The 27,222-nt window shown below is 42.4% G+C and overlaps 2 protein-coding genes across 4 annotated transcripts in view; one reads left to right on the top strand and one right to left on the bottom strand.

Annotated features, from left to right (window-relative positions):
* Positions 1 to 27,222, bottom strand: part of LOC149221650 (Tetratricopeptide repeat (TPR)-like superfamily protein) — a 479,698-nt gene that overhangs the window by 427,991 nt on the left and 24,485 nt on the right. The window lies entirely within an intron of this gene.
* On the top strand, positions 23,863 to 27,156 carry LOC149221652 (uncharacterized). The gene is made up of 2 exons (XM_089385170.1): positions 23,863 to 26,203; positions 26,335 to 27,156. The coding sequence occupies exon 1, from the start codon at positions 24,270 to 24,272 to the stop codon at positions 25,956 to 25,958; it is 1,689 nt and encodes a 562-aa protein (XP_089241296.1). The 5' UTR covers positions 23,863 to 24,269; the 3' UTR covers positions 25,959 to 26,203; positions 26,335 to 27,156.

The raw sequence follows: 27,222 nt of genomic DNA on the forward strand, positions 1-27,222 counted from the left end.
ACCAAGCCAATTTATCACATGATTCGGTTTGCAGATACAGACAAACCAGTGATTGGCGAGGTGTATGAGCAAATGGATACCATGTTGGGGGAAATAAAAGATATTGTTCATAATAGAGATCCCAACTTGTACAAACTGATTCATGATTGTGTGTGTGAACGGTGGAATAGGCTTAATCTTCCACTACATTGCTTGGCGTATATCCCTACGCCAAAATACTACTCTACATCTTGGTTGGGCCAACCTGCAGCAGGGGGTGGGGTTAGGACCAAACCCCATTTAGATCCAGAGGTAACTAAAGGATATTTGGAAGCATTAGAAAAGTTGGTACCTGACAGGGAGGAATGTGCAGCTGTGCGCCTTGAAATACGCAAATACGTCAGTGGCACTGGTTTGTATGGTAACTTCCATGCAATGGACGACAGAGATAGATTTGATATTCTCACATGGTGGGAAACATATGGCAGCCACGGACTTTTGCCAAAATTGGCAAAAAAAGTTCTTTCATAGGTTGTAAATACTTCTTCTGCAGAGAGGTGTTGGAGCACCTACAGCTACATACCTAATGTGAAAAGAAACAGACTCAATGAAAACCGAGCAGAAAGCTTGGTTTATGTGCACTACAACTTGAGGATGTTGAGTCATTACTGTGATCGGGCTTATGAGGATCCCACATATAAAATTTTGGACAATCACCCAGAGGATGACAATTTGGAGGATGGCATTGTACATATTGAAGAACTGGAAGAGGAACTTGTAAGGGATGAAGATGAAGCAGCCATGCCACCTCCACCTCCACCTCCACCATCCAGTAGCAGTGCTCGAGGTCCGAGTCTTGTTCCTTTGTTGTCGCCACCTCCATCTACACCCTCACGTGGAGGTTCTAGTTCTGGTCATCGGTCTGTGCGGGAGACTCCTAGAAGACCACCACGACCTGCTTATACTCCTGGAGACTCTCGTGGCAAGGACCACATGTAGATTTACAGTTTACTTGTCTTTTTTAGTTTCTATTAGACTTTAGTTTTCATAACTGTCGAGTTTTGAGTCCTTGACTCTTGACTCTTGACTCTTTTATATCATAATGATATTTTTTGCAAACAATATCACTGTGACAATGAAAATTTGAAGTTTGAAGTTGGGCCTTGGCAATTATAACTCATTGGTAATGATTGTGAATTATGAATATGATGCTTCGTGAAAGACTAAAGTTGTTTCATTTCATTTCATTATTCATGTTTCATTTTATAAATTTATAACATTTCATATCATGTTAACAGTTATAAGTTAGAACTTAGAAATATCTTAGATATTACTGCTTGTAATGGTTAAACTTAGCTTACAAGTACAACTTTGGTGATCAACGATGATAAATGTTATTGAATTTTCAATTTTGAAAGCTTGAAGTTGAAACTTTAAGATTGAATTTGATGAATCATGATTCATGAGACTCAATATGTTGCAGTTGTAATATGTATTTTACTAACTTGTGGACATGGTTGATGACAATTATAATTTCTAGATGATTGATGTGATATGGTTCAATGATCAATCTATGTTTTTTTATGTTTTTTATGTCTAATTCATCATTCTACATGTTTTTGTTGACATATATGTATCAAAGATTATAAAATATAAAATATATATATATATTTTTAAAAAATCGCTCCTGGATTCGCTCCCAAACCGGGAGCTTCTGAAAATGGTCGCTCCCGCTCCCGCTCCCAATAAACATGGAGGGAGACTAAGCCCCAAATGGAGATCCACCTACAATCCTACATAAGATCCAATGTGTCCCCTTGCCCTCCAATACAACAAATCATTAGAGTAATCAAGTAAAAGAGTTTACAAGTCATGGGATCAATGGGGCACTTCATGGTGGCATGCCCTTCCATAGTGGGCTTTGACATGTACAAGTGTTTCCAAGCTCAATAGGGGGTTAACCAAGGACCCTATTAGGTGGTTTCAACCTCTAAAGGGGGTGATATGCCAATGGTATATCCCTCAAATGGTAGGTGGCAAATGATATAATAACGAAGCGGAGTGGGGATCAGGGGAATCATCCAAACCACATGTCATGGTACAAGGGTAACTGTAATAGCGGAAGCCCACACCTAGGTATGTGTGTAGGAGGAAGAAAATCATGATACATGAGTTACCCCAGCCTTTGTTTTTCCACCCTTCTTCATATGTCTTTTGCCTTTTATTGATGTTTCTTCACAATTGCTCCGGGCTTCAGGGGATGAGAGCATGATGTGTCACCTTAAGGTGGGGCGTTCATCGCCCACCAGGGGTTGGGACAATCATGGGTTCCTTAATGATAGAGGGGGCTCATCTAAGGCCCATAGTAACCAGTGTGATGACCATGGATAAGGAGTAGAGCTCATGTCTAGCTTTTGCCTACGTGCTAAATTTGTATGTCCCGGCCATCTTTTGCATTTTGTGGTACATTTCCTGTTGAGAGTGACCAAATTATGCTTTTTCTTTTCTTTTTAGCTACATCAACCTCCGGAGCATCATTTCAGGCCCAACCCAAGGTGTGGATAAGAGGAAGGGGAGGCTAACCCTATGTGGACCCAGTGGAGACATGTGGACCCGGATGAGAAAATAGATTAATGGGGCTAAAATGAGTGGAAGGGGAGTGATGTAGGTGGTATCGGGAAGCGGGACCACACAACCAAAATCGGGATTTCCCATGTAGTGCCAACCCTAAAGCCAATGGTCAATAAAGGAGATCCCACGGGACTAGGATACAAGAGTAACCACGAAATCAGGGAGTAGAGACAAGAATACAAACCTAACCCACTCTTTCCGTCGAATCCCCCCACCCATCCATGCCCAAAAGTGTCCATTACAAGTAAGGAAAATTAATCAATTATACCAATGAAAATCCATACCTTTGGGGTCAGGAGGCCCACCTTCAAACATACATTCATGACAAATGGTCGAGGGACCACATGGCTGGCTCAGGTAGCGGAAACGATATTCACTGCCCACAGGTGGTGGGTAAAAAGTCCATAAAATAAGTTAGGAACCTATTTCCATGGCATCCCACCATCCATGCTCTACACATGCCTCCTCAAAGCTAGAAGGCTCTTCTAGCTCCTTACTAGAATTTATAAGTACCACAGGATCAATAAGTAAAATACAAAGGCCACCCTCTCCTACACCTCTAGCCAGAGTCCTTGGACTAGCTAGACTACAATCATTGATTGTGCAATGTCGTACTTCAAATCTTTGTTGCACAAAACTCCTAAATTACCCACATACCAATATTGGAAACTTTCGAAAACTCAAAAACACCTTGGAAGCTCCTCAAAAACCCTCAAGCCCCTATGAGGGGCATTGGACCCATAGAAAGTCTAAAGAACTTTAATATATGTAAAAAGAAGACAAATTAACCTCTAGTTCATTTCTGAAACTACCTACAAATTAGCCTATCATTATTATTTTATTGCAAGATAATGTGTTATATAAAAGGAAACTACACACACACACACCATGTTTCCTCCAATGTACCTCGTTGGAGTTTGGGGGGGCTTACGTTTATAGGCGTTTTCATTTTTTAAACTGATCTAGGAGGATCTGAGATGCCTCAAATTATAAAGGTCTCAAAACTTGGTGCAAGTGGTGTGTAATATTCCTAATTAACCATGGCTAATTGGAATATTCGATTTTGCTCAATTTTGTCTTCTATAGCTATTTATAAATAAAAAGGTGAGGAGAAGGGGACATAATCACTTCATGAATAAAGACACTCCTTAGTAGCACAACGTTGTAACTTAAAAGGTGAGCCAAGGGGGGCCAAAGAACCACGTAGAGGAAGGGCCCATGTAGACACTTGGACTAACTGCACAGATGGTGAGAAACACGTGGCAAGGGGAAAGCTACGTTGGAGGAGGTGAGCCTTGGGATTGAGAAAGGCCAACGCTATAAAGGAGTGAGGAGCCTCCTCATTTTGGCATTCGATTATGTGCATTTGAGCTAGTCACTTTGACTTAGAGCACGCTGGCTATTCAGTTAGTCTGCAGCACTGTTTAGTGCATTAAGTGTCTCCGTTCGAAGATCTCACCCTTAGCTCCAGGGGACTTCGAGTGCCTGCTCGGGCAAGGTATTGCCATCAGTATTTTTGCAGTAGTCTCATCAACATTTTGGCAGGAGGATTGAACATCTTAGATGATTGCGCAGTCTTGAGAGGGATGACGCAGTTCTTTCTGGCAGGAGTTCTGGATTGGGGTTTTGCAGGGGGATTTGTGCTGGGAGGTTGAGCAAGGGATCAACCCTTGCATATTGGAGGATTTTGGCTGAGTTTCAGGCAAAGTTGTGGTGGGTTTATTTCAGTGGCAGCGCAGAGCCTTGAGGGATTGCGTGGGTCCTCAAGGGGGCGATTTTCAGGCGTCGACCAATTCAGAAAAGCTTTCTGGGTTTTTCTGGGTTTCTTGAGTAGAGTCTGATTCCATAGTTTCAATATTTTCTGAGGAGGGGAACATCCCCAAATCCTCACTTGATTTCCAGCAGCAGCAACAGCACGGCAGTTCTCCAGCTGCTTGGATGCAGTTCAGAGAGAGGCCATTCCTTTGCTATTCTGAGTGTATTTCTTCACTTGCCTTGTGCAAGTCGAGGTGCCATCTTTCTGATCACCTCCTGTACTCATTCTATTACTCAACATGATAAAATGGCTTAGCATTTCTCTCTGCATTTCTTGAGTATCTGCTTATGGTTATATTGTTATATGTTGCACCATTGTTATTTTTATCTCTTTGAGCTTCCCGGCTACTATACCACTTGTGTGTTTTCTCCTATACTCTTAGACAGAGTCTGGAAAGGGCCAGGTAGCCTCCAGATCTCATCCTCTTTTCAGAGGCGACATATCTGGTAAATGCCCTCCCAGTCCATCTCTGATTGGAGTTTGCTTGTGTTTGAGGAATATTCCTGATAAGGGATATTACAGTGGTATCAGAGCATAGATCTGGCTCAGCCTGTGGAGCTAGCAATCTATGACACCGGGGGAAAAGCCCTATATCTGTTACAGAGGTAGGAGATATAGAGACGTTGGGCGTAGGTTGGAGAACACCTACGGAGAGGGAAACTGTGTTCCGGCGGTGGACGCAGACAGGAGGAGCCTGTGGTGGACGCAAGACATGAGGAGCCTATGGTGGACGCAGAGCAGGAGAATTCGATGGCAGATGATGACGGGAAGAGATTTGCAGACATGCTCCTCAAATCAGTACAGGATCTGTCGAGGCAAATTGAGGTGATGGGGCAGAGATTCACGGCAGTAGAGACTAGACAGCGTGAGAGCCCACAGGTTTTCCAAGTTGGTGAGGGATCGGGTGCATCCCACCATTTGCCAGAGCAACGTGATACTACTCAGCAGGTGGCCTCACATGCCCCTACATGCTCTACCATGCCCACTTTCTTAGGAGCAGACACGAGGGCTAGAGCCCAGCAGGAGGCAGAGCCTGGTCATATGGGCGATTATTTTGCAGAATACCAGGCCTATGGGCAGGAGTTCAGGGAGGCTCTCTCATTCAGAGACTTTGTTCAGCTCCAGCGGGATAGTAGACCCCGCGACCATCACAGAGGGTACCGGCATTATCATGATGGTGACATCCACCGTGCAGCTAGTAGATTCCACTTGCCTACATTTGATGGTTCATCAAATAGTTCGGCAAAGTCTTGGGTGGAGAAGCTGGACATTTACTTCCAGCTTAACCAGATATTGGAGGCAGAGGCCATCAAGGTGGCGACATACATTTGGATGGTGAGGCCAAGGATTGGTGGTTCCATGGGATGGTTACACTCGGGCATTCCACAATGACGACGTATGCCGAGTTCACCAGGAGATTGATGGAGAGGTTTGACCAGAGGGATCTGGAACAGCACGTTGTTGAGCTGACAAGGCTCAAACAGACAGGGAGCTCAGAGACCTACATTGCGGACTTTTTGAGGGTTTCAAGGATGGTGCCAGATCTATCCACGGCACGGAGGATCTACATGTATGTTGAGGGGTTAGCGGAGCCACTTCGGGGTCTAGTCAGATCCGCTAGACCAACCACCCTTCAAGATGCTATTAGCAGGACCCGGGACTTATAGGATGTCTTACCCAGGACCCGGACACCTTACCCCCAGCGACAGGCTTTTCAGCCTAAGGGGAAGAATGTGAGGATTCCGCCTCCGAAGGGGAATCCAGGACGAGTATAGATTAATGATGATGCCAGGAGGGAGTTGAAGAAGAAGCGGTTGTGCTTCACCTGTCAGGAGCCGTGGGCACCAGGACATAGATGTGTTGCTGGCTAGCAAAGCACATTTTATTGAGGTCTTCTTCGAGAGCAGCAGGGAAGAAGATGAGGAGGATGATGTGGAGGCAGGAGATAGTCATGCCATGGAGGGTTTCTTTGCCGCCTCCACCACCAGCAGAAAGTGATGCAGCTTTTGCACCTATCGGAGGAGCCCTTGCAGCATTGCGAGGAGTTCCCAAGTATTTGACGCTGCACGTACGAGGGACAGTACGTGGCCAGCGAGTATCAGTTTTGGTTGACAGTGGAACCACCCACAACTTCATCGATGCACAGATGGTTGAGCGAAGAGGTATACCGACAGAGAGCTTCGATGGATTTTCAGTTTTGGTCCCAGAGATCAAACCATGATGTGTGCTCGTTATGTTCCAGAGTTATCAGTGACGATGGGCACCTACACACTGACTGACCACTTCTTCGTGGTCAATATTCCGGACACCAACATAGTACTGGGTGTTCAGTGGCTCATCACTCTAGGGAAGGTCACTACAGATTGGAAGGCCCTAGAGATGGAGTGGGATGATGAGAAGACAAGGAGGCATGAGAAGATACGGGGATAGCACACATACCCGCCTCAGACTGTTTCAGCTCATCGGATGGAGGCAGTCTTCCGGAAGGGAGACATAGAGTGGGCAGTGGAGCTGCGTGCATTAGAGGCAGGGACTACAGGGCAGACAGTGCACCCAGAGATACAGTCCATCTGTGACTGGTATGCCATAGTATTTGGGGAGATTTCGCCAAGACAGCAACCGGACCGGGGGTTTGAGCACACCATTGAGCTTGAGCAGGGCATACAGGCAGTGATTACTACCCCTTATAGGCATCCCAAGGCCTATCGGGATGAGATTGAGCAGGCCATTCAGGAGTTGTTGGCTCTTGGGCACATTCAACCGAGCACGAGTCCTTTTGCTTCTTCCGTAGTGTTGGTGAAGAAGAAGGACGGCACATTGAGGATGTGCATTGACTACAAGGCCCTGAACAAGAAGACCCTGAAGAACAGGTACCCCATACCAGGATCGATGAGTTGATGGATGAATTGAGAGGAGCCCGGTTCTTCTCAAAGATTGATTTGAGATCTGGGTACCATCAGATTCGTGTGAGGGAACAGGACATTCCCAAGACCACCTTCAGGTGTCACTAGTGGCACTTTGAGTTTTTGGTGATGCCCTTCGGGCTAACCAACGCCCCAGCTACATTCCAGTCTTGCATGAATCACATCTTCCGCAATCACTTGAGAAAGTTTGTGTTGGTATTCGTTGATGATATATTCATCTACAGCAGGACTTGGGAGGAGCATCTCCAGCACATTGAGACAGTATTGCGCATCTTGGAGGAGCAGCAGTTCTATGCCAAGCTTCCAAATGTGAGTTCGGGTTGACGGAGATGTTATACTTGGGACATATCATAGGAGTGGACGGAGTGAGGGTCCACGAGGAGAAGATCAGGGCCATCAAAGATTGGCCGGAGCCGAGAAACGTGACGGAACTTCGAGGATTCATTGGCATTTGTACTTACCACCGGAAGTTCGTCAAGGGTTTCTCACAGCTTGCTGCACCCCTAACAGATTTGACGAGGAAGGGGGCATTCAGTTGGTCGGATACAGCGCAACGAGCCTTTGATAGGCTCAAGGAGGTTATGAGTAGCTGCCCAGTGCTTGTGTTGCCAGATTTTATGCAGCCATTTGTTTTGGAGTGTGATGCGTCGAGAGAGGGGATCGGTGCAGTATTGATGCAGGGAGGTCACCCTATAACCTTTAAGAGTCGGAAGCTCCTTTCGCACGAGAGGTTGTATTCTATATACAACAAGGAGACGCTGGCCATCATGCATGCATTGGCTAAGTACCGGCAGTATTTGGTGGGTAACAGGTTCAGGGTGAGGACTGACCACAACAACCTCAAGTTCTTTTTGGAGCAGAAGCAGCTATAGGAGAGGCAGCACAAGTGGATCAGCAAGATCCAAGCATTTGACTTTGACATTGAGTATGTCAAGGGTAAGAACAGCGTGGTAGCAGATGCCCTTTCATGTAGGCCAGCTACGTTGGCTCTTATGAGCTTGGACGCAGATTGGAGGGCTCGACTCTTAGTAGAGTACTCCAAGGACAGATTTGCATGTGAGGTTCTGGATGGGCAGGTGGTGGATGACAGGTACAGGGTGGTCGATGAGATCATCTATTACAGGGACCGGATTTTCTTGACTGAGGGGTCTCAGCTCAAGAAGAAGATACTTCAGGCGTCACATGATTCACCATTGGCAGGTCATCAGGGGTTTACCAAAACCTACAGGGCCATTAGAGAGAGGTTCTCATGGAAGGGCCTCAAGGAGGACGTACTCCAGCATGTCCGGGAGTGCGATGTTTGCCAGAGGAACAAGGGGGAGATGAACCATCCAGCAGGACTATTGCAGCCTCTTCCCATTCCAGAGGGGAAATGGGAGTGTATTACGATGGACTTCATCACAGGGTTGCCCATGGTACAGGGTAAGGATTACATCTTTGTCGTCGTTGATCGGCTAAAAAAGTACTCACACTTTTTCGCCATCTCCGCACACTACAAAGCAGCGCAGGTGGCCGAGCTGTTCTTCAGAGAGATTTTCAAGTTACATGGTCTTCGCAAGACCATCACCAGTGACAGGGACAGTCGTTTCATGGGCGGGTTTTGGTAGGAGCTTTTCCGGTTGGTGGGGACAGAGTTGACACCGAGTACTAGTTATCACCCACAGACGGACAGGCAGACAAAGATAGTTAACAAGTGGCTAGAGGGCTACTTGCGTAACTATGTCAGTGGGCAACAGCGAGCATGGTTGAAGTGGCTGCATCTGGGGGTATACTGCTACAACACTACTCATCACATGTCCATCGGTATGTCACCATTTTATGCTTTGTATGGGTATCATCCTTTATCTTTTGCTGACGTGATGTTTGGTGCTAGCAAGGCTCCGAGAGCCAAGATTCGAATCCAAGAGAGTCAGGATATTCTCAGAGCTCTCAAGGATAATATGGCTACAGCACAGAACCAGCAAAAGTTGTATGCTGACAGGGGTCGGGTGGAGAGACAGTTTGAGGTAGATGACCTGGTCTACCTACGATTACAGCCATACCGACAGTCGTCACTGAAGCAGATGGGGGCTGAGAAGCTCAAGCCCCGCTTTTATGGGCCATACAAGGTGATATGCAGGATTGGACAGGTTGCACATGAGTTGGAGTTGCCCCAAGGCAGCAAGATTCATAACATTTTTCATGTATCATGCATGAAGAAGGCATTGGGACAGCATGTGACAGTGACAGATGAGCTACCACCCACGGATGACGAGGGGCATTTGGTGTTGCAGCCAGAGGCTATTATTGATACCAAGGAGAGGCGGCTGCGGAGCAGGACAGTCCGGGAATTCTTGGTGAGATGGAAGAATTTACCAAATGAGGATGCCACTTGGGAGAGTGAGAAGATCTTGCAGCATCCGTCACTTCAGTTGCTTGAGGACAAGCAACATTTTGCCGGGGGAGACTGTAATATTCCTAATTAGCCATGGCTAATTGGAATATTCGATTTTGCTCAATTTTGCCTTCTATAGCTAGTTATAAATAAAAAGGTGAGGAGAGGGAGACATACTCACTTCATGAATAAAGACACTCCCTAGTAGCACAACGTTGTAACTTAAAAGGTGAGCCAAGGGCGGCCAAAGAACCACGTAGAGGAGGGGCCCATGTAGACACTTGGAGTGACTGCGCAGAGGGTGAGAAACACGTGGCAAGAGGAAAGCTACGTTGGAGGAGGTGAGCCTTGGGATTGAGACAGGCCAATGCCATAAAGGAGAGAGAAGCCTCCTCATTTTGGCATTTGATTATGTGCATTTGAGCTAGTCACTTCGACTTAGAGCACGCTGGCTGTTTAGCTAGTCTGCATCACTGTTTAGTGCATTGAGTGTCTTCGTTCGGAGATCTCACCCTTAGCCCCGAGGGACTTCGAGTGCCTGCTCGGGCAAGGTATTTCCATCAGTATTTTTGCAGTAGTTTCATCAACATTTTGGCAGGAGGATTGAGCATCTTATATGACTACGCAGTCTTGAAAGGGATGACGCAGTTCTTTCTGGCAGGAGTTCTAGATTGGGGTTTTGCAGGGGGATTTGTGCTGGGAGGTTGAGCAAGGGATCAGCCCTTGCATATTGGAGGATTTTGGCTGAGTTTCAAGCAAAGTTGTGGTGGGTTTATTTCAGTGGCAATGCAGAGCCTTGAGGGATTGCGTGGATCCTTAAGGGGGCGATTTTCAGGGGTCGGCCATTTCAGAAAAGCTTTCTGGGTTTTTCTGGGTTTCTTGAGTAGAGTCCAATTCCATAGTTTCAGCATTTTCTAAGGAGGGGAATAGCACCAAATCCTCACTTGATTTCCAGTAGCAACAGCAGCATGGCAGTTCTCCAGCAGCTTGGACGCAGTTCAGAGAGAGGCCATTCATTTGCTATTCTGAGTGTATTTCTTCACTTGCCTTGTGCAAGTCAAGGTGCCATCTTTCTGATCACCTCTTGTACTCATTCTATTACTCAGCATAATAAAATGGCTTAGCATTTCTCTCTGCATTTCTTGAGTATCTGTTTATGGTTATATTGTTATATGTTGCACCATTGTTATTTTTATCTCTTTGAGCTTCCCGGCTACTATACCACTTGTGTGTTTTTTCCTATACTCTTAAACAGAGTCTGGAAAGGGCCAGGTAGCCTCCAAATCTCGTCCTCTTTTCAGAGGCGACATATCTGGTTTGGAGTTTGGGGGGCTTACGTTTATAGGTGTTCTCATTTTTTAAACTGATCTAGGAGGATCTGAGATGCCTCAAATTATAAAGGTCTCAAAACTTGATGCAAGTGGTGCCATGTCGAAGAGCTCAACGAGAGCTTTCTGGCACAACTTGAATGGGCGAAAAAGGACTTCATATGAGAAAGTGTTCTAAAGTGTTTGCAAAATAGGCAAAAAGGGAAGGACAAGTGACACATGGAAACCCCACATCGTGCCATGTGGCAGGTCATACGAAGGACACATGGCAGTCCATACAGATACACAGCAAGAAGTTGACGAGGCATGGTGATGTGGCACACAGTTGGTGTTGGCATGGTGCACACATTGCAGACAGGTGGCATCTTGGTTGGCAGACACGTGGCAAGGTAGTGATGTGTGTTGAAAATGTAACTATGGTCAGTCTTCATAATTGCTATTGTACTTTATCATTATGTGTTTAATGTAAATTTGAAAAAGAAGAAAAAGAAAATTATTTTGAAGCATGGGTTTCATGCTCCTTTTACTTATATATTAGGTCAAGGCCTCCATTTTAGGCTTCTAGGGTTTTCTTAAGTCATAAGAGTCATTGTTATATTTAATAGACCCTTCTCGAGCTTTTTTATCATGTAAAAAAAAATATTTTGAGTCAAAACAGTCATACTTCACCTCCTCATCAAGTCAGCGTGCCTTGATGAAGTCGACCCTGTTTGGGGCAATTCGACCCTGTGGAAGCAGTATAAATAGAAGGAGAATTCGACCTATTTGGCATCCATCCATCAACAAGTTCGATCTGCAGAGAAGGAAGAGAAAAAGAAGTGTGAAGTTAAGGACAAGAAGGTCAAATCAAAGGAAAAACAAAAATTGAAGTTCTGGGACATCTTCTCTCTCACACGTGAGATATTTTCTAGGGTTTATGGGCAAGTTGCAAATGCCAAAATTTCTGCAGTGATTGTAGGTCCGAAAGTCTGAGTTGCAAGGGGCCGAAATTTCATATTGAAGCCGTTTCGAAGAAGTTGACTCTTGTTGACTTTGGAAAAGTTTGTCTACTTGGAAGGAGGGTTGACTTGGTGATTGGAGGAGGTCTCTGTCTTGGTCAAAAGGTCTTGGATTGTCTCACTTTGACTTGATTCTATTATATAAGAAGAGTTTGACTGGGTTTACCCCTAAGAGAGGGGTTTTGCCCTGGCTGAGTTCCTACATCTTGTGTCCCTTGTTCTTGTGATTTTCATGCATTTTTTATTTGGTAATTACTTGAAGAAAGATAACATAATAAAGAAGTAAAGTAGCCAACACATATCACAAGTAATTATCAAGAAAAGAGGAATCAAAACCCTAATAACAACATGCATTGATTTCTCAACTTGGTATCATAGCTAACGTGAAGGAAGAACTGTTTAAAGATCACTTTGTTGGTTATCATTTAAAGAAAGGAAAAGCACTCTTGTAAGGAAGATCTCTCATCAATGGCAAGCTATTTGAAGATGGGACTCAAGACCCTTAAGAATCTCTTGAAAGTTGCAAGAAGCTTTGGTGTCAAGATCATCTACAATCTATCTAGGAAAGTCAAAATTGGAGGATTCTTGGCCGCACTTACAAGTACATTTGACGATGACAATGCATGGATCATTGATAGTAGAGCCTCAAGACATATGACAGGAGAAAGTGGACAACTTCAAACCTTATCAAAAGGATCATCATCTCATTCAGTGGAGCTTGGAGATAACAATAGCTATGCAGTCAAAGGTCTTGGATCTACTTCATTGAAACTAGAAGATGGTGGAAAGCTTCATCTCAACAACATTCTCTATGTCCTAGGTTTGAAAAAGAATTTAATTTCTATTTCTTGTCTAGAAGATAAAGGAGATAGGATTGCCTTTGTAGATGGAAAAGTTCTTGTTTGGGGAAGGGATTCTAGTATTGAAAAAGCAAGGGTTATTGGGATTCGTGAAGGAAGGTTGTATAGACTTCTAACACCTTCTCCTCAAGCTCTTGTTTAGATGGATATTAGTCCCTCTAAGCTTTGGCATAAAACATATGGGCAGCGTCACTATAAAATATTGCCCTCCCTAAGTCAAATGGTGAAAGGCACCCCCAACTTAAAGGAGGACCAAGAAAGAAGGATGCAAGGGATGTGCTTTGGGAAAGAATACAAAGAGACCATTTACAAGCAGTGGCACAAGGTCTAAAGAAATATTAGACCTCATTCATTCCGATGTGTGTGGACCAATCGCAGACAAATCTCTTGGAGGCCATCTATATTATGTGACCTTCATTGATGATCACTCTAGAAAAACTTGGATTTATCTTCTCAAATCTAAGGATGACGTCTTTGAAAAGTTCAAAGAATTCAAATCAGAAGTGGAGATCTTAACAAAAATGAACATAAAGCCCTTAGATCCGACAATGGTGGTGAGTATACATCTAAGGAACTCATAGCCTTTTGCAAGGAATCTAGTATTAAGAGGGAGCTCATAGTTCCCTATAATCCTTAACAAAATGGAGTAGCAGAGAGAAAGAATAGGACCATTGAAGAATGCATAAGAACCATGATATATGACCAAGACCTTCCAAAAGTCTTATGGGGAGAAGCAATTATAACCGCAGTATACATACAAAATAGAAGTCCTCATAGAATTCTTTCCTCATAGAATTCTTGAGAATATGACACTGGAAGAAGCATTCTCAAGGAAGAAGCCATATGTAGATCATCTTCGTACCTTTTGATGCCCTACCTACTTTCATATTCCTAAGGATAAGAGAAAGAAGTTAGATTCTCCTAGTATAAAGGTTATCTTTGTTGGTTATAGCCTTTCATCAAAGGCTTATAAAATCTACGTAAAATAAGATCGTAGAATTGAAGTTAGCAGAGATGTCATATTCAATGAAAGCTTTGCACACAAGAAGTCCAGGGAAATTCCCATTGAATCTGATGAAGAAGATATATCACTCTTTGAAGAAGAACAACAACATGATAAAGCACCTACAATCATTCTTGTAGTAAAGAAGAGGCCAAATTGGTTAAAAGCTACACTTGAAGATGTCGAAGGACATGGAACAACAAAAGGTACTTTCAGAGAAAGCTAAAGACCAAAGAGTTACTCCAGCTATGCAGCATATATGACGAAATTAATTGAAGCAAAACGAACCACATTTGAACAAGCTGCTAATCATGATGAATGGAAGAAAGCCATGCAAAAAGAATACCAATCAATCATGAAGAATGGGGTTTGGGAAATCGTTCCTAGACCTAGTGACAAATTTATTGTCACCTCTAAATGGATCTATAAAATCAAACATGTTGATGGGAGCATAGATAAATACAAGGCAAGATTTGTAGCAAGGGGTTTCTCTCAAAAGGAAGGTGTGGAGTATGAAGAAACATTTGCTTCTACAGCTAGATTCACTACCATTAGATCCTTGATTTCTTTAGAAGCTACTATGGGATGGAACAACCACCAGATGGATGTCAAAATAGCTTTCTTGAATGGAACCATAGATGAAGAAGTGTACATAGAACAACCAGAAGAATTTGAGATACATAGCAAGGAATCTCACTTCTGCTCCCTATATGGCTTGAAACAAGCACCTAGAGCTTTGTATGCTAGAATGGATGCCTATCTTTTAAGGATTGGATGTGTCAAAAGCTCTGCAAACTCAAACCTCTACATCAAAGTAGTAAATAATGAAATCCTCTACAAGTGTGGAGCATAGAATTCAAGAATGTAAGAAGATGTTGGCAGTTGAATTTGAAATGAAAAATCTAGGACTTATGCATTATTATTTGGGCTTGGAGGTTTGGTGGGAAACCTGAAGAGATATATCTTGATCAAGGAAAATATATAAACAAGATTCTACAAAAATTTTGGTATGATGGATTCCAAGCCCATGACAACTCCAATGATCAATAACTTAAAGAAGTTGAGAAGTTCATATTCTAGCCTCGTTGATCCCACATGTTATCAATCAATCGGTTGGCTCGTTGATGTATTTGGTGAATACTAGACCTGATATATGTTATGTCATAAATATTCTAAGTCAATTTCAGTTGGAGCCACGTCATGATCATTGGATAGTTGCCAAGCATATTTTGAGGTATTCATCACTATCTAAAATATGATGGAAAGGAAATCCAATTGATAGATTTCACCAATTCTGATTGGGGTGGCAGTGAGACAGATGGAAGAAGCACTATTGGTGGTTGTTTTAGTCTGGGATCTACAATGATTTCTTGGATGAGTCGTAAACAAGATTCGGTTGCTCTAAGTAGTGATAAGGCTGCATATGTTGTTGCTTGTGAGATTGGAAAAGACGCAGTTTGGCTAAGGAAGCTTCTGTCATATTTGTTTGGAGGGCCTTTGTATCCCAAAGTTATAAATTTTGATAACCAAAGCAGCATCAGAATGCTTGAAGACCCCATGTACCATGCTAGGACTAAGCATATTAATAACAAGTACCACTATATTAGAAGTTTGGGACAGGATGGGGTCATGAAGCTACAGTATGTTCCGACAAATCAACAAATAGTTGATGTGTTGGCAAAATCTCTCCCCAACAAGAAGTTTGCATATTTTAAAAGCATGCTTGGATTGGTGGATATCTCTGATTTGGTTAAGAGGGAGAGATGAGTACCTTAGGCTGCATGCCCGTATGATGGTAATTGGGAGGACACCTTGGCCTGTTGGTATTGAGATCTCAATTATAGTTTGGCCTTGATGATGTCTAGATCCCTGTGTGGGAGGGTATCTTGGTCTTGATATGGAGCTTTGTTTTAGTGATTTGACCTTGATGATACCTAGATCACTGTGAGGGTTGGTGTCTTAGCATGGAGGCCTAAATGGAATCTATATCCTGTTGGACTGATACCAGGGTTGTAGCCTTATGGGTACCTATAACGGCAAGTTGCCTTGATGACACCTTAGTCCCTGTTAGAAGTATACCTTGACAGTTAAGGTATCTAGATCCCTAGCATTGCGTATGTAGATACTCTTCTAAGAACATGTCAACTTGAGTTCATCCTTGTACCTGTTTGTACAATTATGCATACCTCCCTAGTTAAGAGGGGGTGTTGAAAATGTAACTATGGTCGGTCTTCATAATTGCTATTGTACTTTATCATTATGTATTTATTGTAAAACTGAAAAATAAGAAAAATAAAATTATTTTGAAGCATGGGTTTCATGCTCAGCTTCTAGGGTTTTCTTGAGTCATAAGAGTCATTGTCATATTTATTAGACCCTTCTTGGGTTTTTGTATCATGTAAAGAAAAATTATTTTGAGTCAAAACAGTGATATTTCACCTCCTCACCAAGTCCTGTTTGGGGCAATTCGACCCTATGGAAGCAGTATAAATAGAAGGAAAATTCAACCTATTTGGCATCCATCCATCAACAAGTTTGATCTACAGTGAAGGAAGAGAAAAAGAAGTGTGAAGTCAAGGACAAGAAGGTCAAATCAAAGGAAGAACAAAAATCAAAGTTTTGGGGCATCTTCTCTCTCACACATGCGAGATTTTCTAGGGTTTCTGGGCAAGCTGCAAAGGTCAAAATTTCTATAGTGACTACAGTTCAGAAATTCTAAGTTGCAAGGGGTCGTAATTTCATATTGAAACAGTTTTGAAGGAGTTGACTCTTGTTGACTTTGGCAGAGTTTGTCTACTTGGAAGGAGGGTTGACTTGGTGATTGGAGGAGGTCTTTATCTTGGTCAAAAGGTCTTGGATTGTCTCACTTTGACTTGGTTCTATTATAGAAGAAGAGTTTGACTGGGTTTTCCCCTAGGAGAGGGGTTTTTCCCTGGCTGAGTGCCTACATCTTGTGTCTCTTGTTCTTGTGATCTTCATGCATTTTTTATTTGGTAATTGCTTGATGAAAGATAACATAATAAAGAAGTAAAGAAGCCAACACATATCACAAGTAATTATCAAGAAAAGAGGAATCAAAACCCTAATAACTACATGCATTGATTTCTCAACAATGTGGACCAAACAAAGGCTACCACGTGGTATCCTCTGATTGGCCAATAAGAGTTCAAGAAGTGGGGTTAGGGAACAGAGGGCTCGAACCCCAACTTCGTCGAAAGTTGCCAGCAGCTTAATCGTTGGAACACGTTGCATGACTTAACAAATTATTTGCAGCCAATATATTATATTATTTATGGTCGGGTTAAAACTAGGTCAGCAGGATTCGAACCCTCGACCTCCTTGACCAATGTTACTACTTACCAATAGGGCGCATGGCGTTATGTTGTTTGTGTCGCCGAAACATGCAAATTTAATGTCATGTATATCCATTATACCATAAAAGGGAGGTTTGCGGTGTACCTCCCCCATGAGCACTTTACCAAGCCGCCATCTACCACTAAGTTTGGTTGTTGGGGCTTGACAAAGCCTGACAACAGTTTGTTGTTTAAAATCAAGTCGTGGAAGGGGTGGCTATGGTCGATAGCTTGTGGGTTCGCCATGGGTCTATCAGGCACGCTATGAAAATTTTATTGTAGTTACTGGTTATTAATCTTAAATCTTTGTAGATTATTTGTCTTTTAGAAGATTAATTCACAACAAATATTGAAAATAACACAATTGCAATTTCACAAATAAATAATCATAGGAAGTGAGAAAATATCACACATAAAAATTTTGACATTGGTATTTTGGATAAATTGTCCCTGGAAAAACCCTGAAGGGAAAACCAGTTCTGCAGATGAGGGTTTTATTATTTCTTCAACAAAGCAAGGATCACATAAACTGCTTGCCTGACACTGGCAAAGCTTCGGTAATTGTTTTCTCCACTTCCATTGACCAAATCGAACTGGGAAATCAAGAGTTTCCCTTTGCAAACAAACTCAGCCTCTCCTAGCCAATTCACACTTCCTCCTGCAACTCACATTGGCTATCTAGAAAATATGAACTGGCCTCCAGAAACTTGCACAGTCTCCAGAAATCAATCTCGTGAGTAAATACTACCTTCAGCAACTCACTAAACCAACTCGCACTGCCTTCGCAGAATTGTTCTGGCAACTGAAACGAGCCTATGGCAACTAGAACTGGATAAAATGGCTTGACGGTATCAACCTTGCTTCTATAGAATAATTTGGCCTCCTTCCTTCTCTCGAAAAACTAGAATCACTGTGAAGAATTTCTCCATAAATTCTCTCCTCAATCTCTCATATTGAAACCCCATTGGTGGTGTCTCCCACCCTATCACTACACCCTTGTTCTTACTACAAATTTGCTTGTTCGAATGATCTCCAATGGTCCCATCGATCTCCTCTTATAATCTCTTGTTGGTGAATCAACGGCCACGATCTAACTCCAATCGAAGGCAAAGATCATGTTGATTTCTAAAATTAACTTTTCTAGAAGTCTCTAGAGCAAAATCAATTTGTCTCAATTAATCCTGATTAATGAAACCATTTCCCTAAGTTAGGAAAATAATTAAAACTAGTTAATTAATTTAATTAAGACAATTTTACTAGGAAACTTTTTATGGGTATTGGAGATAATTAATCATCTTGTGTTCCTTAATCTCATAGACACCATCTAAGACTAGAACACCTATCCGAACTACAAAAACTAACACTTCGTCTTAGCAAGGAAGGTGTTTACCACTACTCCCAACTTATCCCTGAAGAAGACAAACTTTGTCTTACCCAAGTCCTTTGTCATAATATCTGCAACCTACTGATCTGTGGAAACATGTTGTAGCCGAACTAATCCATGTTGTACACAATCCCTGATGAAGTGGTATCTGATGTCGATGTGCTTCAACCTATCATGAAACACTGGATTTTCAAAGAGCTTGATGCAATTTTGATTATTATAGAAGATATTGGTCGACTCCAACCTCTGACCAAATAGTGCCACCAGCAACTTTTGAAGTCATATGACCTCACATGTAGCAATGCTTGTTGCCATGTATTCTGCTTTTGCAGAACTCAGTGCCACAGAGTTTTGCTTTATGTTGTACCAAGAGACAACCCTTGATCCAATACTGAAGCAACACCCTAAAGTGCTTTCCGATCCACTGCACTACCTACCCAGTCTACATCTATATACCCCATCAACCCGACACCATCACCCCGAGTAAACCTCAAACCATACTCGATTGTACCTCGTAGATATCGCAGCACATGTTGCACTATTATCTAATGTACTCTCTTAGGTTCAACCATGAACTAACTGAGTGTTGACTGCGAAACATATATTTGGCCTAATGTTGACCAGATACATCGAAGAGCCAATAAGTTGTCTATACAAGGTTGGGTCCATTGCATCCTGCTCTAACGCATATATCTTCCTCCAATTGGTAATCATAGGAGTAGACAAGGGTTTACATTCCAGCATTCTGAATTCCTTTAGAATCTCTAGAGCATATCTCCCTTGACCAAGGAAGATCTCCCCATCTGTCTGCCATACCTCCAGACCTAGAAAATAATGTACCAGCACCAAGTCCTTCATCTCGAACTCCGCTACCAAGTCTCTCTCACAATCCTCTATGAGCCCTGGTGACCTTGTCAGAAATAGATCATCCACATATAACACGAGAATGAGAGTCTCACCTCCTACCATCAAATAGTAGAGATTTGAGTCTGCTTCACTCTTCATGAAGCCCATTTGCTACAAGTAATTCCCAATCCGACCATACCATGCTCTAGGAGCTTGCTTGAGTCCGTATAGCGCTCTCTTCAACCTACATACATGAGTATCCCCCCCATGTGTCTCAAATACCTATGGTTATTCAATGTACACCTCCTCTTCTATCACTCCATTCAGAAAAGTTGTCTTGACATCCATCTGGTGAATCTGCCATCCCTAATGTGTTGCTAGAGAGATCGTGCCCCTGATGGAAGTGTATTTGAATTTTGGCCACTGGAGCGAAAGTCTCCTCATAGTCCATGCCCTCCTTCTGAGGTCGTGAACCTAGCCTTTTACCTTCTCCACACTGCCATCTGCAATGTGTTTGATCTTGTAGATCCAACAGGAACCAACCACTGCCCTATCCAACAGCCTAGGTACAACCTCCCACACATCATTCAGCATGATGGAGTTGTACTCCACCATCACATCCTACCACACCTGATGCTATGCAGCCTCCTCATAACTGGAAGGCTCATTGTCAATGAGCTCGCTCATTAACGCCTCATACCTTGAATACCTTTCTAACAGTCTCATGTCCCTGGTGCTTGATCTAGGAGTTCCCACAAATTCATGCACATCTCTCAATGTCTGAAGCACCTCCTTGTTCCTTCTCCCACTAGTGGTGGGTGGAGCTTCCTACTCTTTGGCCTACTACTGCAACTCCACATGTTGTGAACTCTCCTTTGCACCTGTACTTGCTCCTGTACTCGTCACTATACTTGTACTAGTGCCCTAAGACTACTAAGATCCTTGTTCATCCCTTGGAGCTTTCCTTGGTTCACTCTGATCAACTATTAGCAACTCGCGAGATCTTATGAAGGCTTTCTCCTCCTGGAACTTCACGTCCCATCTCACGATAATCTTCTTGCTACCTGGAATTGTAAATCCTATACGCATTGGACGTTTCGTTGTAGTCAACAAAATATCCCTTCTGCGGATGAATCCAAGTTGGTGCGTTTATCGTCAGGCATGTGACAATAAGTTATCCTGCCAAAGATCCTGAAGTGCTCGACCTCTGGCTTCTTCTTGTTCACCTCCTTAGGTGTCATCTTCCCCAACACTTTGTGAGGAATCCTGTTCTAGATATATACTATTGTATTGCGTGTCTCTGCCCATAGAAATCCAAGCATATCCTGGTCATATAGCATTGCCCTTGTTGCTCCAACTATCGTCTTGTTCTTCCTCTCAACGACCCCATTTTGTTGTGGGTTATATGGAGCTATCCACTCTCTCTTGATGCCCTCCTTCACACAAAACTCCTTGAAGGTTTTCTCCACATACTCGCCTCCATTATCCATACAAAGCACCTTTATCTTCTTTCCTGTCATGTTCTCCACAAGAGCCTTAAACTCTTGGAAGCGACTGAAGACTTCATCTCGAGTCTTCAAGAAGTATATCCAAGTCTTCCTGGAGTAGTCATCAATGAATGTTACGAAATACTCATAACCCCTAAGAGATTTCGTAGACAATGGGCCACATATATCAGAATGTATTAACTCGAGCACACCCTTGGCTCTGCAGTCACTCCTAGGAAATGTTGCTTTTGCAAATTTCCTAAGCGCGCACCCCCTACACACAACATCGTGTTCCATGCTAACTTTTGTAACTCCTATTACGGTTTCCCTGAGCAATCTAAGTGCTCCATGATGGATGTGTCCCATCCTCCTATGCCATAGTTCTCCCATGTCTCTGCTACTGTTGTTGCTTACTAGTGCCTTTGGAGCATCCAACTACAACCTGTATAACTTTGTTGCTCCTCACTCCAATCTGTTTCACTGATTTCCAATCCTGGTGCTTAATGTACACCTTCGGCCCTCGAAAGTAGACATCATATCCCTTATCCTGAAGAGTTGAAACTAAAATCAAGTTCATCCCTAAACCTAGCACATGCAACACTTCTGTAACATTTGTATTCTTGCCTGACTCCCTCTAAAAGGTAACATCCCTCTCCCAACTGGAGTGCACTTGGACTTATTGCCCATCTGAATCTGGAAGCCTACTTCCTCTTCCTTGTAACTGGAAAAGTATTCTCTAACTCTCGTCATGTGACATGATGCTCCACTGTCAATATACCAAACACCTATAGATGTAGAGCTAGAGGCAAGCTATGAGAGCGAACTCATCCTCTAATCTTGAAGATAGTTCGTCAATGTTTGCTAAAGTTGTTGTTTGTTGCTTCCCTTTCTTCTTCTTGTCACCCTTCTTCCGGTTCAGACATTGATTGACATAGTGACCATATTGACCGTAACCAAAGCACTTAATTTTATTCAAGTACTTTTTCTTCTCTCCTCCCTTGGACCCTTTGATCGAGCACTTCTTGGCCTTGCCATTTCCTTCTAGGGCTATGTTCTCATCATCTTCACACTTCTAAGTTTTACTGTTACTCGCCACTAACAAGACTCAGTCTACGCTCCTCCTAAGTAAAATCGCTCAATAGTCGATCCCAACTCAGTAGTGTATCTCGCCCATTCATTACCTATAAGAACACATCCCACTACTTTGATAATGGATTCAAGGTTGTTCTCATGAGCTCATTATGAGTCAACTGATCCCCGATGGCTACCAGCTCGTCCTTAACAAGTAAAACTCTGTTGAGAGAACTAACGTCTTCACCCTTGTTCATCTGGATATTTCTTAGCTTCTCCATAAGAATCAACGTCCCATTCGTGGTAACAGTCTGGTACAAATTTATAATGGTGTCCCACATCTTCTTCCCTATATCTAGATCTGCGATATGTGGAACAATATGGTCCTTAACTCTGCCAAGGACAATTCTTCTCACCTTGGCATCTTCCTTCTTGTATGCAAGGAGTTGTGTTGGATCTGTTGGTACAACTACAACACTGGTCACATACTCCTTGAGACCATTCTCCTTTAGCAATAAAGAATTTTGGCTTTCCAAACATGAAAGTTTGAAGCTCCATCCAATTTGTCTTGATCTCTCAATCCTGTTAAAGCCATTTCTGAAAACCCTCAGAAAATAGACAAAAACCAACTAAATCTGGAGAAGTTCGAACTGGGTTTTATAAACCCTCGATTTCTCTTCCTGTGCCCTACGTTGAGCCTCTTCTACCCTGAAATTTGCGCTTCACTAAACTCGCTCTGATACCATGTGAAAATTCTATTGCAGTTACTAGTTATTAATCTTCTATCTTTGCAGATTATTTGTCTTCTGGAAAATTAATTAATGGAAAATATTGAGAATAACATAACAGCAATTTCACAAACAAATAATCACAGGAACTAAGAAAATATCACACATAAAAATTTTGACACTGATATTTTTGGACAAATTGTCCCTAGAAAAACCACGAAGGGAAAACAAGTTTTGCAAATGAGGGTTTTATTATTTTTTCAGCAAATCAAGGATTACATAAACTGCTTTCCTAACAGTAGCAAAGCTCCAGTAAATATTTCATCCACTTCCACTGACCAAATCGAAATAGGAAATCAAGAGTTTCCCTCTACAAACAAACTCGACCTCTCCTAAGCAATTCGCACTTCCTCATGCAACTCGCACTCGCTATCTGGAAAATATGGACTGGCCTCTTAAAACTCACATTGTCTCCAGAAATCAATGTTGAGTAAATATTGCCTCTGCAACTCACTAAACCAATTCGCACTGCCTCCAGGGAATTGTTCCAGCAACTCGCAGCTGAAACGAGCCTCTGGAAACTCGCACTAGATAAACTGGCTACTCGCACTGCCTGTATCAACATTACTTTTGCAGAATAATTCGGCCTCCTTCCTTCTCTTAGAAAACCAAAATAACTGTTAAGAATTTCTCCAAAAATTCTCTCCTCAATCTCTCCTATTGAAACCTTGCCACTGGTGTCTCCCACACTATTGTTGCGCCCTTATTGTTATTGCCAGTGTTGCACACATCGCGATAAAATCGGAAATCGCGATTTTTTAAATTTGCCGATTCAAAGCGCGATTTTTATCGAAAAAATCGCCCATTTTTTTTATAGCGATTTTTATCGAAAAAATCGCGATTTTTTCGATAAAATCGCGATTTTTTCGGTTAAAATCGGGGGGGCGCGGGCAGCGGGGTTTTATATGGAAAAAACGATTTTTTTTTTATTCATTCAGCAGTCTGCCGCGGAGGAGAAGGAGAAGAAGGGAGGGAGAGGGTTGCTGTCGGTTGTGGGAGCGAATCGAAGCGATTTTAGGAGGAATCCAAGCCAAGATCGCCAATTTGTCCATAAACCAGGTATGTAGATTAATTTTTTTTTGTTTTGGTTCAATAAAAACTTTGTTTTTCATTGTTTTTAAAGAATTTTTGGAAATTTTTCATTGATTTGGGATGGGTTATTTGTTATGACTATGAGAACCAATTTTTGATTTTTATTTTCTCATTTTCTTTAAACATTGTTTATTTTTTTTGATTTTTCATTGTTTTTTGGCATTTGGTTGGGTGACTTGGGTTTAGAAATTGGGATTTTGGAAATAATTAGCTTGTAATTTTGCAAATGCTAAATTGTAATTTGTATTTACTATTATCATTTATGTAATCCTAAATTCCTATTTCCTAATCCTTATTTTTCCATAGGTTTGCAAATTCAAAATTCAAAAACAAACATGCCAAGGAAATTGGATCCTTTCTGGGAATATGGTGACCCTAAAACTCCGAATGATAGACAAAACTTGTATTGCAAGTTGTGTGGAAAGGAAATATTCGGGGGGGTGTACAGGTTGAAGTTCCACCTTGCACAAATCCCTGGACGTGATGTGGGGCCCTGTCTAAAGACAAATGCTGAAATTATCCAAAAAGCCATGAGAGCATTGGGAGAATTAGAGCACACTAGAGACGCCAAAGAAGAACTCAAAAGGCAACTAAAAAGGTCAGTTGAAGGAAGTGGGCCAAGTGGCACAGGTTCTACTGCAGCGTCAGTCAATCCGTTTGCTGCATCATCATATTTTGTTCCTCGAACCACACCTGGTTCACAACCAACTATCGGTTCAATGATGAAAAGAACTGAAAAAGAAAAAGCTGACAAGTTGATGACAAAATTTCTCCTCTGGAGTGATATTCCTTTCAGCATTATAAGGAATAATCCATTTTTCCAACCTACTCTTGATGTTGTTGCCAGTGTTGGCCCGGGGTACAAACTCCCTTCTCTTCATGATTTCAGAGGCCGGCTTCTTCAAGATGAAAAGCGTGACTGCACCCAAAGATTGGAGGATTTTAGGGCATCATGGGCACAAACAGGATGCACTGTTATGTCAGATGGTTGGACTGACCAAAAGGGGAGAACCCTTATAAACTTCTTGGTTAGTTGTCCCTTGGGGACTATGTTTATCAAATCTGTTGATGCAACTCATCAAATCAAAGATGCAAAAAATTTATGTGATTTGCTGGATGTGTTTATTTTGGAGGTGGGTGCAGAAAATGTTGTCCAAGTCATAACGGACAACGCTGCAAATTATGTTGCTGCTGGTAGAATGCTTATGGACAGGCATCCTACTTTATTTTGGACACCTTGTGCTGCCCATTGTATTGATTTGATGTTAGAGGACATAGGGAAAATTCCCTTTGTCAAAGAGGCTGTTGACTCATCAAAAACCATCACAAAATTTATTTACAATCACACATCTGTGCTTAGCTTGATGAGAAAATGCACCAACAACAAAGAGTTGGTGCGCCCCGCCATTACACGGTTTGCGACGAGTTTCATATCTCTTCAATCCCTCTTGAATTCTATGTGGGATTTGAAGAGAATGTTTGTTTCAGAGGAGTGGCGTTCTTCGCCAATGAGCCGCAAACCAGAAGGAGAGGCCGTCTGCAGACTTGTTTCATACCAAGAAGACTTCTGGGCGGGAGTGCAGGAGGTGTGCGTTGTCACTGAACCTTTGGTAAAGGTTCTTCGGTTGGTAGATGGTGAGAAGCCCGCAATGGGCTATTTGTATGAAGCCATGGACAGGGCCAAAGAAGCCATTCGGTCCTACTATGATGACAAGGGAGATGATGGGTTCCAGAGACAACTCCTTCTATGGAAGGTCATTGATGAGCGATGGAACAACACACTCCATCGTCCCATTCATGCTGCTGGGCTTTTCCTGAACCCTGCATTTTCTTATGCATGTGGGTTTAATTTTGATGTTGAGGTCGTGGAAGGATTATTAACCTGTGTCCAGAAGATGGTGAGATCTTCAGAAGAACGTATGGAGATCTCTAGACAAATTGAGCAATATAAGTTGTCAGGTGGCTTATTTGGCTTTGATATGGCTGTCATTGATAGGACGGTTAAAATGCCAGGTATTTTTTAGTTTGTAGTATGTACTTTGTAACTTTGTTTCAAATTTCATTGTTTCTTCAAATTCCATTTTTTTCTTATGTTTATTTAAAATTTTATTTGTAATTTTGTTGTAGACGCATGGTGGAAGATGTATGGTGGCAGAGTACCCCTTTTGCAAAATCTTGCCATACGCATCCTCAGCCAAACATGCAGCTCCTCGGGATGTGAGCGCAATTGGAGTGTATTTGAAAAAATACACAACAAGAAGCGCAATAGGTTAACACTTAAACATTTAAAATATTGCAAATTTCCAAATAAATTTTTGAATTCATTAAAGTTTTAAACAATATTTTTTTTATAATATTAATTATTAATTATTAATTTATTATTTCATGAACTTTGTACAGGTTGGAGTCCCATAGACTTAATGACATGGTCTATGTCTACTACAATCTTCGATTGTGGGTGAAACAACTAGAGAAGACACCTGATACGGAAGCCATCTCATTGGATGGGATTGACACCACTGCTGAATGGAGGGTTGAGACCGAGAGGCCTCTCATGGATCCCACTGAGGATTGGTTAGTGCAGGATGAGGGGGAGGAGGAGGGGGAGGAGGAGGAGGAGGAGGAGCAGGAGCAGGAGCAGGAGCAGGAGCAGGAGGAGGAGGAGTTGGAGGAGCAGGAGGAGGAGGTGACACCGCCTACCCGGGCTACCCGGGCTACCACTACCACCAGTAGAGGACGTGGTCTCCGTCCACCTCAGCCTCCTATAGCTGCTACTACTAGTTCTTCAGCTTCTAGAGCACGTCAGACTCCACTGCCATTTCCACCACCACAGGCACCAGCTTCTACATCTAGAGGGAAAGAGAAAGTTGTGCCATTTTCTCGCAAGAGGGGCAGAGGAAATCAATAGGATTAGACTTTCATTTTATTGTATATGACATTATGACATGATGAGATACATTATCATATTTTTTGTTGATATTTTGAGGCTGAGTTGGACTTGGGACTCAGGACTTACTATTCAGGACATGATTCAATGTTATGTGTGATTTTAGCGCTAGAAATGATATTAAACATCTTATATATTAGTTTTTTTATCATATTTATGTGTCAATGTATTTATTTTATGTTGTAGATGGTTTAGATATTAAAAAAATTGAAAAAAATTGAAAAAAAATGAATATTTTTGTGCCAAACGATTTTTTCCCGCTTTTTTCCGATTTTTTCCCGATTTTAACGATTTTTTCCGCTTTTTTCCCGGCGCCGATTAAATCCCGATCGCGATGTGTT

The sequence above is a fragment of the Pinus tabuliformis genome, chromosome Q (genome assembly GCF_031772625.1).
Source record: "Pinus tabuliformis cultivar Carrire ecotype Pingquan chromosome Q, CPIR1, whole genome shotgun sequence".
NCBI classification, from domain to species: Eukaryota; Viridiplantae; Streptophyta; class Pinopsida; order Pinales; family Pinaceae; genus Pinus; species Pinus tabuliformis.

Coding starts and splice junctions, on each gene's coding strand:
- LOC149221652 (XM_089385170.1), top strand. CDS start 24,270: ATGCCAAGGAAATTGGATCCTTTCTGGGAATATGGTGACCCTAAAACT.